The 18,175-nt window shown below is 36.1% G+C and overlaps 1 protein-coding gene across 1 annotated transcript in view; it reads right to left on the reverse strand.

The window, feature by feature from the left end:
- Window positions 1-1,361: 1,361 nt before the first annotated feature.
- Window positions 1,362-18,175, reverse strand: part of braf (B-Raf proto-oncogene, serine/threonine kinase) — a 350,871-nt gene continuing 334,057 nt past the window's right edge. The window contains exons 18-19 of the mRNA XM_039769464.1: window positions 14,340-14,493; window positions 1,362-4,642 (exon numbers count right to left, since the gene is read on the reverse strand). Of these exons, the coding sequence (XP_039625398.1) occupies window positions 4,620-4,642; window positions 14,340-14,493 (177 nt within the window). The 3' untranslated portion in view covers window positions 1,362-4,619. The remainder of the gene's footprint in view (window positions 4,643-14,339; window positions 14,494-18,175) is intronic.

The raw sequence follows: 18,175 nt of genomic DNA on the forward strand, positions 1-18,175 counted from the left end.
AATAAATGAAAACAATATATTTAAAGAACCCTAAAAAGATTTTAGCATAACAGCTTTTGAGCTGGTGAGAAAAGCTGTAAAATTCATGTCAAGTTTGACTTTTTTGTGTTGTTTTAAGAGTTTGTGTTCAACCATAAATACAAGAACATAAGAAGACAAGATATGACCTGTATCGGAGGAAAACGTGTCTAATGTGAATATTTTTGACAAAATCATAGCTTACTTCTAAGAAAGTGTTAATTGGGAATTGTAATTCTTGAATGACACACAGAAGCAAATGTATATCATATAAAATCCCTTTTACCTCCACAAGTAAAATCCATAATGTTTCACATTTTCCTTTTGACTTATTAATCATTTGAATGTCGTATCAGAATCCTGTTGCTGAAATACTTACTAGCATCTATTAAACCCTACACTTACATCTGACACTTGATTATTCCCTATTTGATCTAGTAACTTTGTGTGTCCACAGTTGTAAAACTGCATCCTTAATTGCAAGGCACTCTGGCTGATGTTTCACATGTAAAGCTCCTGCAGAATCTTACCTAATGTACATGCTAAGTTTACAAAAGCATATAAGCATTGAACAGGTTACCTTTCATAAATGTGCCCAAATGGCAAAAGGATGATGCATGTCTGTTGAAACACTGTAACATATTTTGATTATTCCACCTTTCATTCAACTTTTGCTGTTTTGGGCTGCCCTATTATTGCACCACTGTAACAATGACTAGGGGTTACCTTTTCAGGAATGTGAAAGCTTCCGAAACTAAGATGGTGCTACAGATGGGCCAAAGTTTTCCTCAACTTTTCAGTGAACAATATGGTTGGTGAACTATAAATATATATGAAAGCTCTTTTGGTCTCTTTTCTATGATATTATAACAGGCAGTGTCAAAACTAAACTAAAAAAAGTGCAGAGTGGCTGCAAAGGAAGTAAATTGACATTCAAGATGTTTCACCAGTTTCCACTCTCATATATATATATATATATATATATATATATATATATATATATATATATATATATATATATATATATATATATATATATATATATATATATATATATATATATATAATTCCTTAGTTGTATAATGTTACAAAATTATAAGATATCAGTGGGTTTAAGACATTAACAGTGACAGTGTTCAATGATAAGGCTGATCCAGCAATATAGCCTGTTACTCTCCAAAAACATTATGCCTGACATAACGCAGAGAAACATGTTTTATTTGCAACTTGTACTATAAAAGTCACACATTCAGTTGATTTAATAATTTCATATATTTCACTAGTGAATTTGATGACGCCTACTGGTAGGAACAAACAAATGACTGCATTTTTTCTAAAAGGGGCACATAAAATGAAAAAACTGTAATGGTAAAATAAGAGTTAGGAAAAAAGATAAGAAAAAGGATGGCATTCATAAAAAAGGTGTTTAAAGACAAACATTTGAGATTGTTGCTTGCATAGTCTAATATGGATGTGAAAGTGGTAATAAGTTAGGCAGGAATCATTATGAAAGTGACAATATTTTCATAATGAATGAAAAAAGCACATTGAACATTAGTTTACTGGTATCAGAAAAACATGATCTGCATTTTAATTATATTATACTATGATAACTGAATAAATATTCTCTTTATTATAAGCTATCAGAATGTGAGCATGATTTTTATTTTATTTTTCATTGCATACAGCAGGTTAATGCTCCAAAATGTATTCTATTTGCATGAATTTGGTTGTATGTGGTAAATGCTGTAACAAAATAATTTCTTTCAAGATACTACAAGGAATCAACACACCTCTGCTTTACTAAGCAGTTCATTTAGCACCTTAAGCATTAAAGGCATTAAGTTTCCATCCTGTTTATGTATTGGCATTTACGATTTTTGGGACTTTTTGTATCTGTAATTCCAGAAACACCTTTACATTCATAACTTGCTTTTTTCATCTACATATGTCACCATGCAGCACAATCTGAAATCTTGTGTTAATTTTATATACTGTATATATATATATATATATATATATATATATATATATATATATATACACACACACATACACATATATACAATAAAAAGGTATCTTCCGTAAATGTGAGGCAGATGTGGTGTGAATGGAGAATTTTCACACAATTTTCAATGCACATCCTATATACTGTTGGAATGAAAAATCATGATGAAAATTTACTAACAGGCTGAACTGCTGAAATTTAAAAGTAATGTGCTTTTTCATCAGAACAAACTTTATTTGCAATACAGTGCACGCTTCAGAAATCAGGAAGGTATTAAAGCCAGCTGCTTGTCAGTTGAAAATGTGACAAAATGATTTAATGAATACATAATCACCAGACAAAACAGTTAATGTGAGGCTTTTATCTGTGTTCATTTTTAGGAAATAAACTTTGAGGAAAATAAATTTATGATTAATGCTTATTTTTTGCTTTCTCCTAAAAACCATCACATGGATAATAATAAAAAATGTTTTTTTTAATATATAAAAGTCATCCAAAACCCAATTGCTGTCAAATGTTGACAAAGTATATTCCTTATTAGTGACAGAATTCTCTTTATAGCAAATTAACAAATGTCCTTGACATTTTAAAGCCTTACTTTTTACTTGATTAAATTGTAAATATTTATTAATATAATGTAACGGGCTGAGTAATGCTGAACATATATATCAGAGGATGCATTCTTTATAGAGTATATTATACTATCGATTAAAAAGGGATCAAGCTTTTTCCACCATATCATTTATTTCCTTCTATCTGAAAATTTCAGATGCACCTTTGTAAGGTTCCAAAATTTTAAATATCATATCTGAATAACCAGGTACTTTAAGTAGAATATTTAATAAAACTTAAACATACTCATTCATTCTCAAACACACATACATAAACAAGTAGGAAATTAAATGGCATTCCCAGAAGAGGTTACAGAATCTTCTATTTTAACAATACCACTCCTTTAAAATAAAAGTATCTGATTCTGCATAAGGAAAGAGGCCTGGAATGCAAAATGTTATACATAAAAATAAATAAATAAATAAAAAAAGTTGTATTTTGTCTTAAAAATGTTGTCATTCATCCCTTAGAATTTTGACTGATTTGTTTTTTTGCTTGTTTTAGATTTATCAAAGAGTATTTATGAGATAATGTACTCTACTATAGTTTTGCATGTTTCTCAGGGCTTACATCAGCATTCATTAAATATAAACATAAGGTATGCACTGTTTATAGTAGGTTTAAAAATAAAAGTAAGCTTATAAGTGAAACACAAAATATTTTAATTGCCTGAAGACATTCTTCTGCCAATGAAAATGCACACAGTGCAATGTCTAAAAGGAATGGCTCATCAGATAATTTTAAGAAATTCAATAATAACAAAGATAATAAATATTTTTGTCGCTGCTGCACCACATGAAATTGCTTTAAACTACTTCTGTTAATTACAAAAAGAAGTGATTTTTTTTCAAATTGATTTTAAACTTACACCTATAGTAAGAGGTCAAAAAATATCTGGATGATTACAGGCCTGCCTGTCCACACAGATAAGAAACAAAAGCAGAAGAAGCAACTAATAAATAACTGTAAGACTATTAACTGCTTTTGGAATGTTAGTACTCTGTTCTCTTAATAAAAGAACTTTGAACATTTTCTTACAGTCTTTTGTTTATACTGTATATGTAGTTAATGGCATGTTGGTGCATATGCAGAGTTCATTTAAGAAAATGAAAAAGAAAAAAAAAAACTGCCTTGAGCAATGGATTGGGGCTTTAACATGCATAAGGCTTTAGGAAAAATAACGGTCTAGATTCAATTCAAAACTGAATTGTCTTCCTTGGCATTCTGTAGACCCTGAGAAAACATGCTCAGTCCATGTGGAGAACCTCTAAAATAATATCTAAAGGGATATATTTATTCATATTTTTTAATCATTTAAAGACTGGCAACTAGTAAATTATGTTCCAAAGCTAGTCAACTTCAGAAACAATTGCTAATTACCAGCAAAAATAACTACCCAACCTTACACAAAATTACACCCCTTCTTTCCACCAAAATGTTTTCAAGTCTTCAAATCAAGCTCTACCTGGTGAATAACTTGAAGAAGCAGGTGCAGAACTAGATATAGCTGGTTATATCTGATCAGTTGCCATCACTATTTTCACCAAGCAACATTATTTCCAACAAATCCTCAGTGCCAAAATTCAAAGTGCAGATGCTATACACTCTCATCCCACCCCAAACCCTAATAGGAAATGAAGGTGAAGCCGCTCCTCTGCAACAGTTGTGGTCTCTGTCGTTCCTTCTGTCTTCCTTCCATTCTAGTAGTTCAGTTTTCTGAAGGGAAACTGACAGGATGCAGCTCAGGCTTTCAGCAGAATTCTGCTTTTTTCCTTTTGCCTTTTCCTTTCCTGGTTATGGTTGAGATTTCACCTCTTTTTTATTTAATTTTATTTTTTGCTGTTCCAGCAGGGTTCATCTTCAAGTTGAAAGGAAGAGAACAGAACACTTTGAAATTTTTAATTGTAAATGGATGAACCCACTGTAGGAACACAAGACTTTAGAGAAAGTGACAAAGGATGTAATGGCAGAACCATCTTTGCTACTTGAAGGCAGTGAACTCCCCTGAAAAAGGAAACAGAATAGGTTAATAATTTAACCTGTCCATTTGTTTTGTCCAGATCAGGTTCACAGAATACTTATGTGGAATGCAGAGCATAGACTATCTCCATATCTCCAGACTAGTCCATTACATGGCAATGTACTTGAAGAAAAAGTCACAGACATGGGGAGAATAAGAGAATCTACATGTCTTTGTCACTAACATTCTGACCAGTGAAATGTGTCAGGTTACCAATTTCACACAGCAATTTACAAATGAAATGTCAATACAGTTTATTACACTGCAAGTGCATTGATTAAATGTGTACAGTACAAACAACATTACAAACTTACAACTCATACAGCATAAGCCAAAGAGAAGAAATGTCTTTTGTGCCTAATAACTAATCAGAATTACAATTTTCAGTGCTTTTTCCTTAATACTGTATTTCCTTCTTTGTATGATTTTCATGCCAGGTATTTAGATTCAGTATATTTTTCATTATATCATTACATTTATTATGGAGTACACATGGACATCAGGGCATGTTCTGATCACTCCTTTCTGATGTATTTTTTAATATTAATCTGCAAAAAAAAGATCTTCTTTAAAGTACTACAAGCCCAATAGCACCCTTTACTACTAATACTCTTGTACAGTATACTGCCATTGCAGGCTTTACACATTTTAGAATTTCCCTAAATACATATAGAACCTGCATCAATATATTCAATAATTTATAGAAATCAGTTGTCACCATTACACCAGGCCATGACTCCAAGCAAGAACCTCAGGATTTAGTCCATTAAGAAACTGATCTGACAAACATCCACAGGTGACAGAAGTATACACATTTTTACATAAGTTTGAGTACAAATACTAAGCGTAAAAAATACTCCAGTAAACGAAGTACCAATCAGTAAAATTGACTCAAGTTAAAGTATGAAAGGACACACTGTTGCATTCACAGCTCCCTAACTGGGCATTTGTAATGTTTATTCAAAGCCACTTTCCTTGTTAAGCTTTATTATGAGCAGCAGCTTTGCAGATAAAATAAAACAAAATAAATCGAAATGATTATGACAACGGCAAAATACATCTAATCATCTGTTTGTGGGCAAATTATAACATCTCTGATAACATTAGGTATAACTAAGTGATAATAGCAGTTTTCTAAAACATGAACTCCAGTGTTACAAACTCTTCCTTAAAATACCTGACAGAATGTTATATTTAATCTTAGTAGTTGTTGTTTCTGGAAATTCTTTGCATTATGGCATGCTAAAAATCAGTCCTGCACTGCTAAAAAATCTCTTGGGTAATGCGGAGTCAAGCAGAGGTATTTTAAGCTTCAGTAGCAATTTGCAGAATGCACTGTTTAATTCTTGTTACTTGATTGTATGCTGTGTGCATCCTTAAATCCTACATCAATGGGTGACTACCACAGCATATGCTGGAGCAATGTTACCCACTGCAGAAAGCAATAGTTTTGTAAATGAATGTAGTGATATTAGAAGTAATTGTTAACTGCTGTCAATAATACATTTTAGCTCAAGAGTGTTCAAAAGTATGAGGTTATCGTGAGATGCACACAAAAAAGGAATAAGAAATGAATTAACAAAGTGTATACTGTAGTTCTTTAGAAAATATAAAAAAAAAAAGTGCCACTATTTGAAAATGCTATGCCGTTTGAACAACAAATAGTTCTGAGAAGGTATCAGCCACAGTGCCCACTGTGGTCATCGCTGCTCTTGAGAAGAGAATGGAGATAAATGCCATCAACTCAGAGAGGGACAGGCAAGTTCGTTTTACCAAGTGAACATCACTGAGAGAATAAAACTGAGTAATTAAAAAAAAAAACAAGTAGCCAAAATTTACACCGGGTGTTAAAGTCTCAAATCAAATGTATAATTTTTATTATATTATAGTAAGAATAATAGCAGCTCACTAGTCAAAACGCGGACTGCCCGGTTTCGAACACGGGACCTTTGGGTTATAAGGCAGTGGTTCTTACCTCTGCACAATTCAAGAACATGTATAAACTTCCAGTCAATTGACATTTGAGCTTGAGTTTTTAACTCATTGACAGCAACATGTAAACAAACTGCTTTTTTTCCCCCCTTTGAAATATTCTTGAATAAAAGCGCACATATTTATTTGATATTTGGACTAAAGTCAACACACATTATACACTTCACATTATTATTATTAGAACATGGAAAAATTTTCTGCTTTAGGTATGTGATCAGCATTTCTTGTCTTGCATTTATTTCCTTTCATCCTACACTTACCCAGATCTTTGTAGACATGGAACACACATGAAATGCATGTATTCCAAATAATGATATAGTGTATTATTTACCCTATACAATTTGTAGATAAGGAGCCTTGGCTTGAGCTGGGAGAACTTTCTGCTCGAGCTGAGCTCCGTCAAGGCGGGGGATGGGACAGTAGGCTGCTTGCTGCTTGTGCTGACTGACATATTTACTATACAAAAGACACTGATGGAAAGGTGCAAAGGGATTTAAGGTGGGCCGGGCTTACAGGTTTTTTGTAGGCTTCAGCGATTCTAGTGTTAACGAATCTATGTGTAAGTTTAAAATTAATGGATCCCCACTAGTTTCTCTTTGATATTATACATTTGCATCCACTGACTGTGAAAGGCCAAGCCATCTTTTACATTTACATTTACTGCTTACTATGAACAGGGAAGCCCCCAAAACATAGTACCGGCAGTTATTTTGTTCCATTTCAAGCACTAAAGAAAACAATCCCAAAAGTAAAAATAATTAATTGCATAGACCACCTAAATATATCTATCTACAGTCTGTAAATGCCATTGTTGTGTTTTTTTTTTTAAACAAAGTAAAACATGATTTTGTGTTAGGACCTTACTGTGTGTCTATGGCTATGGAGGGAAAAAATTCGAGCTTAAACAAACAACTGATGAAAAATACACAAAGAAATATTTAGGCAAACAATGTAAATAAGTGAAAATCAAACATTGTATTATTTTCAGATCAATTTTTTTGAAGGAAGAGAATAGTAAATTAAAAAATTTTCATATATAAATCTGAACTCCACCCACCCTGGCAACATACAAAAGAAAACAGAGTAAAAAACAATAATAATAAAACAAGCAAGTCAATGAAAAAGCCCAGAGGCCCACATGTCTGGCTGGTCAAGAGAAAACTAAATTTGCAAATTACATGGGGTTGTGAGCTTACTGTAGTCCATGACTTAATCATGGAAATGGTGTCTTTCTAGTTGTCCATTGTTTAATCCAATACACCATCGATCTGTGTGGCTGAAAGTACTAACAGAGCTATGTTGTAAAACAGGAAAATCCTCCAGACAGAGAAAGTAAGAAAGGCAGGATTTATCCATCAGGAAGCTAAGAGAACTTTGTCACTATTAGAATAAAATGCACTGATGATGAAAAGAGACAGAGAGAAAAATCTAAAAGGGGTAAATGACATATGAGCAAGGAACAAAGACAGAAAAGCCAGAGGAGAGAGACCAAATGAGGTCCAAAAAACTCTTAGCAATGGAACATAGGGAAACCTTGTGATAGATTATGTCAGAAAGTGCTTTCTTGGACAGTAATAAACTCTCTGATTAACTTAATATTGGGTGTGTTTATGACTGGAAATTCTGTAGGAAACAGGGACAACAGACAAGATACACCTCTGAGTGATCAAGAAGATGTAATAAGGGAATCACAAATGTAGGCACAGAAATAAAACGTGTTTGGTTGAAAGAAGAAAAAAATAGTCAAATAATGGAAAGTTGGGAATGGGGTAGAAAAGTTTATTCCCCATGTCCTGAAAACAGATCAAACTGTAATTAGAAAATAAAATGGGTAGAAGGGATTGTATACTTGTCTTTAACACTAGAATTACCAAAGCCTACACAAAAACTTGTAAACCTGGCCCACCTTAAATCCCTTCGCAACCTTCCGTCAGGGTCTTTTGTCTTGTAAATGTGTCGATAACCACAAGTAGCAAGCAAACAGCCTGCTATACCCCCCCCCCCCAACCTCCCGACCCCCCCGCAAAAAGGGCAAGAAGTTCTCCCAATTATAATGGAGTGAAGTGCTGGAGTTTTAGAGGGGCAATATTTGGAATATGTACATTTCATGTGTGTTCTGAGTCTACAACAATCTATGTAAACACATTGTTAAAATAGAAACTCTATACAATTCTAGGTAGCTCACTCCCAGATAATCATGTCTGGAACTGGGACAACTTCTTGCTGTTTCTGCAGCAGTGGGGGGGATGGTATAGCAGGCTGCTTGATGCTGATGGACAAATTTACGAGACAAAAGACGCTGACGGAGAGGTGCGAAGGGATTTAAGGTGGGCTGGGTTTACAGGTTTTTTCGTAGGCTTTGATAATTCTAGTGTTAAGAAACAAGAAACAGGCAAGCCCAGTTCCATCAAACAAATTGCAAAGTGTGCTGATACTTTGTAAAGCTCAAGATGGATAGGAGATGGGTTGCCCACCAATGTTTAGAGAGCTGTTGTGAAATAGTGGTGTAAGGGAGTGCCAAAGCAGAATGGAGCCAAGGTACTTTTCTACCCTGTGTTTGACAACTGAAACTGCTCCAGAGTTATCTGCTGCCATGCCATGGGCTTTCTTCAATGGACTTGAATGTGAAGAATCAGGGTGAATCCTCCGACATAAACGATCCATATGCAAAGCCAATACGCAAGATGCACAGGGAACATTTAGGAAGAAATTCAGCAAATTCAGCAGTAGAAATACACTGGCGAATTTCATCAATCAACAGTAATCACCATATCCAATGTTACAAGGAGAATTTTGAGCTAACAAATTTGGACTAGGAGAAATTAAAGAACCAGGATGAAATTTGGATTTAATCACTATGATCTGTTGTTCAAACAACAAGAGAAACAACTGATGACCTCATGTCTTATTGTTTATGATGTTAAAGGTGTAGTACACATTTATTTACATGCCTTAAACAGTACTTAAAGCTGGTTAACATTACACAGATTACTCTGGTATTTGTTGCAGTAAGCCACAGAAAAAGTGCAAAGAAAAGCATAAATTACAATGGCTGCCCGGATTAACTGTGAATATGAAGAGATGCCATACCCACTTTATTATTCAGATCTGGACCCAAATGATTACCACCTGTTCCTCAGTCTGAATTACCATCTTCTACCACTCAATCTCTTATCACCAACACTATATCTTATCTACAGTATATAGTATACTGCTTTTGTGTATTATATTTTGCCCAGAGGGGACTGGGCGGTCTCTTGGTCTGGAATCCCTATAGATTTTTTTTTTCTCCAGCCTTTGGAGTCTTTTTTTTTTTTTTCTGTCCACCCTGGCCATCGGACCTTACTTATTCTATGTTAATTAATGTTGACTTATGTTTATTTTTTATTGTGTCTTCTATTTTTCTATTCTTCATTTTGTGAAGCACTTTGAGCTACATTTTTTTTGTATGAAAATGTGCTATATAAATAAATGTTGATTGATTGATTGATATCTGTCCATTATCTATCCTGCTTTAATGATTTTTTATCCTCTTTTTTACTTTCTAAAACCAAGGGATGATAGTTTTTCAAATTGACATAAAAGTCCCTATTCGAGGGACATGTTTTAAAACATCAAAGAGACTCTTTGATCAAAGCAAAAATATGAAATCCTTTACTTGTTTTAACATTACATGATCCTGAAGCTTTTATCCAGTCAAAATCTGTTTGAACTTCCTCTAAATCTGTAATATCTTGATAATCTTCCTGCTTTCCTCACAGGTTTTCCTCCTGTTGCTCTGTATGGTAGAAAACAGAAAAGCTAACTGCCTTCCTCAAAGACTGAGGATTTCTTCACACAGGATGGCCAGCGGCACCTCATGTTTTCATTGAAACCTAGCAAAATGCTAACATCCCCTATGAGGCTATTGAGCTTGCAGGTCAGATTGTTTACTGTTTGGACTTGACTAGTAAAATCAGGTTAAAGACAGAAGGTAGTAGCGTATGCATATATGTAAATAATGCTCAATGCTGAACAACATTGATCTCTGGAATTTACAGTCTTGTTCCTCACCACAGTTTATATCCCTCCACAAGCTAATTTCAAGCTGGTGTTGGCTAAACTGCACAATGCTATGAACGCAGAATATTTATCCAGATGGAGTGTTTATCTTAGCAGGTGGTTTTAATCACACTGGCCTTAAAACTGTACTCCCCAAATATCATCAGTTCATTGAATTCCCAACCAGTGTGAATAATACACTAGATATACACTTACAGTATACAGCATCATCCCTCCTCCACCTTGGCTGGTCTGATTACATTTCTTTGATCTTACCTCCAGCATATAAACCCCTCAATGCCAGGACAAAACCTGCTGCACAAACAGTCAGAGTATGGCCTGAGGGAGCTGTAACTGAATTACAGGACTGTTTAGATGATACTGATTGAGAACTGTTGAAACTGGCAGCTACAGGCAACAATCACACTGATTTAAATGCCTATGCCTCCACTGTTTTATCTTACATTAAATTCTGTACAATGTCAATATTGTTAAGAGCATCCATACATTCTCTAATTGGAAAAACTGGATGAAGAGTGAGGTCCAAGACCTACTGAAGGCACGTGACATTGCTTTCCGTATGGTAGACCCAGAGGTATATAAAACAGCTAGGTCCAATCTGAGGAAAGGCATCAAGGAGGCAAAGTGCTGCTACAAAAACAGAGGAAAATTTTAACAGCTGTAACTTCTGATGCATGTAGCAGGGCATTAGGTCCATCACAGACTACAAAGGTAACACCTGTTCAGCTAACATTGTAAACTTATTTCTTCCTGATGACCTCAATTAATTCTTCGCATTGTTTGACAAGGAGATCATCCAACCTATCACCAAAGTAACCCAGAAAGAGGCCCCATTATGCATTTTGGTGCTGAATGCACAAGAAATGAGACGGGTTCTAAGCCATGTTAATCCTAATAAGGCAGCTAGCCTTGAAGGGGCTCCTGGATTGGTCCTGAAACACTCTGCAAAACAGCTGACACCAGCGTTCAACAGCCTGTTTAATATTTCTCTAGAACAGGTCACTGTCCTCACTTGCCTCAAGTCTGCTACAATTGTAATTATTGCCTGGTGGCCCTGACTCCTATTGTTATGAAGTGCTTTAAGCGACTTGTCCTCACACACATCAAGACTAATATTTCCTCCACTCTAGACCAATGCCAGTTCGCTTACAGAGCAAACAGGTCAACTGAGGAGACTGTCTCACTTGCCCTTCACTGTCACTGTCCTGTCACATCTGGAGCAGAGGGACAGCTATGTGTGGATGCTGTTTATAGGCTACAGCTCTACCTATGGACAATAAACATGACAGCAATGGCCAAAAAAACTGTCAGAGGCTTCACTTTCTGAGGAGCCTGAAGAAAGCACAACTCCCACAACAGCTGCTGGTTAACTTTGAGACTCTCATCACATACTGTAATGCATTACAGTGTGTTGCTCTGGCTCCACCTCTGAGAATAGGAAGGCCTCTCTAGTATATCCTCAAAACAGCTCGGAGAATTACTGGTGCTCAGCAACCATCACCAGAAAATATCTTCATTACCCACTGCAGCAAAGCAAACAAAATTTGCAGAGATCCAACCCACCCCGGCCATAGTATTTACACTCCCCTGCCCTCTGGCAGGCACTTCAGAGCCCTGCATGCCTGCACTACCAGGCTGAAGAACATCTTTTACCCCAAAGCAATCAGTTTATCAAATGCACAGTGATCACTTCCCCTTCCTTTAACAGAAACCAGCACTGATTGAACTTAACTCCTGCATCATCTACATATAGCCACACACTTATACATGACCCATGTGGAATTCATAACCATTGCATTGACTCAAATTCTCACTATGACTTCATTTATCTATTTATGCTTGCGTATTTACCTTTACTTTTATTACACATTTACCTTTGCTTTTATAACAGCAACTGTGCTTCTCATAGTTTAATGCTTATTTTTAAATTTGTACTTCTTGTAGTTTAATGTCTGCTCTTATATAAAGTACCTTTATGTAAGGAATCTATAGGCTTGCTCCAAATGAAATTGAATTGCATTGTACAGTAGCAATAAAGGAATCCTTATACACATGTCGTAAAGACGGTCCTTGGGTGTGTGTGGGAACTATTAACATTTGAATCTGATGATTGTATATAGTGTGGAACTGACTTCTCTGTACTATGCTGTCCTCTGCATCTCCTGGAGTTCAAAAGAAATACCAACATGCTCAACAAGATCAGAACAAAAAAATCAAACATGGTCACTAAGTACAACCGCATGAAGGTATACAAATGAATATAATGTTGCATTAGTGCAACAATGTTTTCCGAAATTCTGAAATTACTATACAGGTCATAAAATGAGTTATTCCGAATACCACATATACCTATTTCTCTGTGTTTTTTTTTTATTTTTTGTCAGTGCAGCTTTGACATCATGGACCATAAGGTGCATACTAATGCAGCGTGAGCAGGAACACTCAATAAAACTGAATTAAAAAAAATCAAGTGACGGTGAGATGCGAAGAAGGCAGATTCACCAGCGTTTGTGGGTCAGCTTTGATCCATTCAGATCAGAGAATGTCCAGTTCCAATGCCTCAAAACACCACTCACATCTAGAGTTATTCCCAGTTTCAAATAAAAACTAACAGCATCAGATCCCAATGGGCGTAAAAGGGCTCACTAGCGTTAAATGTCTCACATACTATCTTCTGTGTCGCTCTTGTGACATTAACATTCTTCTTCCCTCAAAACACAACATAGTGAAACCGGATGTTATGTACAGTGTTCAATCCCATTTCATAAAATTGCGTTATTTACTTTCAAATTAGAATGCTACAGAACCTTTATAGCCTATTAAACCTTCTGATTATCAGATATCGTACAGTATATAAACTTGATCCACTGCTCCTAAATTCTGTATAGTATAATTCTTCAGCAAAACTCAATAAATCAAAAACATAACAGGGAGAAAGTGAAACTCAGATTCATTCTTTTTGCAGTTTGACACCTGCTGCATTTCTCCATTTAATTTTGACATAACCCTCTTGTTCCAGAAACTGTTCTCTATCTCTTGTCCATCCTATTTTGATTTCCCACGAGATGTTCATTAGCTTCATCAAAATTAGCACTTTGCAAAATAATTTTGTGAGGTCAATAAACCATATATGCAGATTATTTCTATAGTTTATTTCAAAAACCTTTCAGAATAATCCTATAGCATTTCTGGAAAAATTCCCCCTAATTAAATCAAATCCACTGTTTCAATATTAATTGTTAAATACTTTAAATAATCGTAGCCAATACTCCCAGACATTGTCATATCGGCTAGACTCTCCAATTTTTGTTTTTGTTCTTAATGATATCATGTTACTCTGCTTGAAATATTCTCTCTGTGAACTATAAGAAAAAAATGTAATCTCAACAGATATAGTAGGGTTTAAAAACATTCTTTGGTCGTTTTATTAACAACTCCAAATTTAGATTAACATCAATTTCCATGCAATTGAGGACAGCAAATCAAGATTTTAACAAAGTAGTCATATGTCAGAGATTAGTATTGGTACTGCTAAGAAACATGTAAGATACTACCTATTATAGATTTTTGTTCATTTTATATTTAGATTTTAAACTTTGTAGACTAAAGACTATAATACAAACTCACCATATCCACCAGCTTGAATTGGTGTTTTAGGAGAGGCACAGGCATATAAGCTGAAGTCCTCTGTTTGAAATCCAGCTCGGTTTAGAGATGGCTCTGAGGCGCTGCGGTGGATTTTCGGTAATGATCTAGCCAAAAGCTCTATAGAAGCTAAAATCTTAAAACACAAAAATATTATCATTAATTTTAGTGTTAAAGCATTTTTTTCAGAAAACAAAAACATGCATGCTTAAGTTTATTAAAAGTAAGTAATCATAGCCAATATTAAAACATATCAGTTCACCAAAAAATGTCTAAAAGTGTTTTTTTTTATTTTTTAAAAGTAAAAAAAAAAATCTAAGAGGGAAGTAATTTCTACATATTTAAGTCTATTTGGGAACAACCAGAAAAATTTGGAAATTAATTAAATGAATAGCAATATAAAATCCTAACATTACCTAGACTTGGATAATCAGATACTCCCAAGCCTGTTTACCCAAGTTAAGACAAATGGAAATACAAAAAGAAAAGTAAGAAGGAAAGATTTAAAGATTTAAATGCTTATGGAATATATTTGCATGGTATATAAAGAAATTAATTTATACTCCTTACTGGGTAATCAATCAAACAAATGAGTTATTTCGTCTTTTAAAACTTCAACAGCAGACTGCAAAATACCCAAATTGTTAAAAATGCATCGTTTATCCTATTTAACACTAGAATTAACAGGGCCTACGAAAAAACTCGTAGATCCATCCCACCTTAAATCACTTCTTAAATCACCTCTCCGCCAGCGTCCTTTGTCATCTAAATGTGCTGATAAAGACAAGCTGCAAGCAGCCGGCTATTCCATCCCCCCACTGAACGTGCACAAACTTCTCCCAGCTCATGCCTTGATTGATTATCTGGGAGTGAAGTGGAGTTTTACAATGGAAATAATAGATTGTTATTTGGAACACACGCATTTCATGTGTGTTCTGTTTATTCAGTAATCTGTGTAAACACATTGTTAAAACAGAAACTTTTTCATATTTTAGTAATAAATGTTAAAAAATGTAGGCATAAACTATAGAATGTGTGAAGCATGAAGTCCAAACATCAAATAAACATTTTCACAAAAGGTTCAAGAACAATACAACAGCTTCCGTGGCTTAGCGGTAAGATTTGGTGATTCAGAGGGCAGCAGGTATTGCCGTGCCTCAAAGACCCGAGTTTGATTCCCTGTTGGGGGGGGGAAAGTGTTACTTTTTTCTTTTTAACCTCAAACGGACATAAAATTTACAAATTGGTATTTATAGGCGGAGTTGCGTCTTGCTTCTCATCTCGTATCATCACGCCTCCCACGTAATTGAGTGCCTGTCCATATAAGGCCGTCCCTTAGCGGCAATCCAACAGAAACACTCTGCCACTAAATAAATTAGATCAAGATGAGATGGTCAGGGTGGTGTTTGACACAAACTCAGTGAAACTGCAAGAGAAACCTTTAAATGCCGGGTCTTTGCTAACATTAAATAAAGCCGTGGACATCGCAAGATCGCACGAGATAGCACAAGCACAGCTCAGAAGCTTCGATGCATGTACTCCGAGCGGCTCACGTGAACTGACTATGAACGTAGTACGCAGAGAAGAAGCAAGACCTCTAAAGAGCGCGGAGACTTTTGATCACGTGAACGTGTCTGCAAAAAGTGGCGTTTCCTGCACTGCAAAAATAGTATAAAAGTCGGGCAGCCGGCGCACGTGCCGGCCTTTGAGACGCTGACTGTACTTCTGCCTTAAGTGAAAGTAAACTTTTAATTTTTTCCTCCTTCTCCTGAGCTATAGCCCAGACAACTGCAAACAAGGGATCCCATTTCTAGACGGCGGCAAACTAATATTAAGGCGCTTTGCACTTTCTTTTGCACGTATACGATTATGAGGTCGTCAGGTTGGATTATGAAGACACACACAGGAGTGGAGGACCGACAGTGCCATCCCGGCCAGTTAATGGCAGGGCCGTCTCTTCAGTCTACACGAGACCCGCCGCGATGCTCATATCGTCAATGAAGACGTATCTCTACACTAGATAAAACAAAAAGGCAAGTTTCCTTTCTTTACAGCTTTTTTCCTTTTATCCCAAACCAAAGCCTTTCTCTCTTAACACTGCAGAGGACACAAAACTAATTTTCTTTAATTGCTGGTAATGCCGGTAAGGCACATTACCACAGGCAGAAATTTGGACGTTCACATAGAAAATGTAATTTCTATACCACAGCCATCGTGTAGCGCCTTTTAAAAGGGATCTACTACCGAGAGATGATCCATATACATTTTAGCTGCTGTTAGTACTACTTACCTGTTGTGTTATACCGTCTTTAAAATGTAGTTTACCTGAAACTACTCCAGTAGTGCTCAATGTATCTTTACTTCATAAAACGTTAATGTTTTACTGTTTACTAACTTATAGACTACATTTTATTTTTTTCCCTTGCACTCAGTGATCAAAGCCAATGGGTAATCAGCTATATATATATATATATATATATATATACTCATGCGAGTATCACTACGTGATGGTGCTTGTGCAGGCGAGAACAATCTTCCGCCACGCAACCTGGTCCTGGGCCGCCTTTTCGATCTCTGTCACAGTCATTCTCTCGTTGCAGATAGAACTGGAGATGTACTGGGCATATGTGAGCGCGGGCCTTCCACGTTTGGCCTTGCCTAGTTGTACTGGTGGGACGTACAATGCGTATTTCCTTCCACCCATGTCAGTTGACACTGTAGGACTGTAGTTGATAGTGGTTGTTGTTCGACACGGGCAGGTATGTGATCGATTCGCTTGATGTTGAGGATTACTCGATAGCAGTTGGTTGCAAAACTATCGAGAGTGTTTTTGAGCTGGTTTGTTATGATCCAAGTTTCGCTGCCGTATAGGAGTATGCTTAGACAGGAGGCTTTAAACAGGCGCACTTTGAGGCGTATGGGGATGTTGTTGGCTTGCCAGATGCTTTTTAATTTCCAAAAGGCGCCCCATGCTTGTCCTTTACGTATCTTGACGTCATTCGATTAGTGGCTACCATCGAACCGAGATATTTGAAATCGCTCACTATTTCGATGTACTCGTTATTAAGAACAAGTGGAAGTTGAGGGCCAAAATCAGCATTTACTATCATCTGTTTGGTCTTCTCGGCATTGATTTCTAAGCCAGCTACTTGCCCTTCATTGCTGACGCGTTCAAGTTGTTGTTGGGCTTTTTCACGACTGCCTTCAAGTAGTCCGATGTCATCGGCAAAATCCAAATCGTTGATTTTCTGTTCGGGGTGCCTCGAACTTAGGCGAGGATGAGTAACAAAACAATTGTCTCCTGCTGTCTTACGCATGACGAAATTGATGACAATAATGAAAATGAAAGGGGCCAAAACGTCGCCTGATTGTGATTGTCTACAAGCACTTTGCTGGTTGAGTTAATATAGAGAGTTTGAATTGCGTTGACTACTTTCTCTGGGATGCCGTAATGATGAAGAATTGCAAACATAAATGTTCGTTTGACCGAATCAAAAGCTTTTCTAAAGTCGACGAAAGTCGCAAAGAGCGGAAGATTCTTGCTAGCTGCACCTTCGAATAAGTGGCGGAGGATGTGGATTTGTTGAGTGCAACTGCGCCCTTTGCGAAAACCAGCTTGATTGGGAAGTAATAGTGTCGACTACAGGTTAAATTCGATTGAGTAGCATAATGTTGTACACTTTGGCTGCGATTGACATTAATGATATGCCTTGATAGTTTGTAAGTTGTAGGTGCCTTTTTTAGGTATAGGAACTATGATGTTAGTAGCGCATTGCTTCGGTGCTGTGTTGTTTTCGTAAACATATCGGCAAATCATG

The sequence above is a fragment of the Polypterus senegalus genome, chromosome 11, assembly GCF_016835505.1.
Source record: "Polypterus senegalus isolate Bchr_013 chromosome 11, ASM1683550v1, whole genome shotgun sequence".
Classification (NCBI taxonomy): domain Eukaryota; kingdom Metazoa; phylum Chordata; class Cladistia; order Polypteriformes; family Polypteridae; genus Polypterus; species Polypterus senegalus.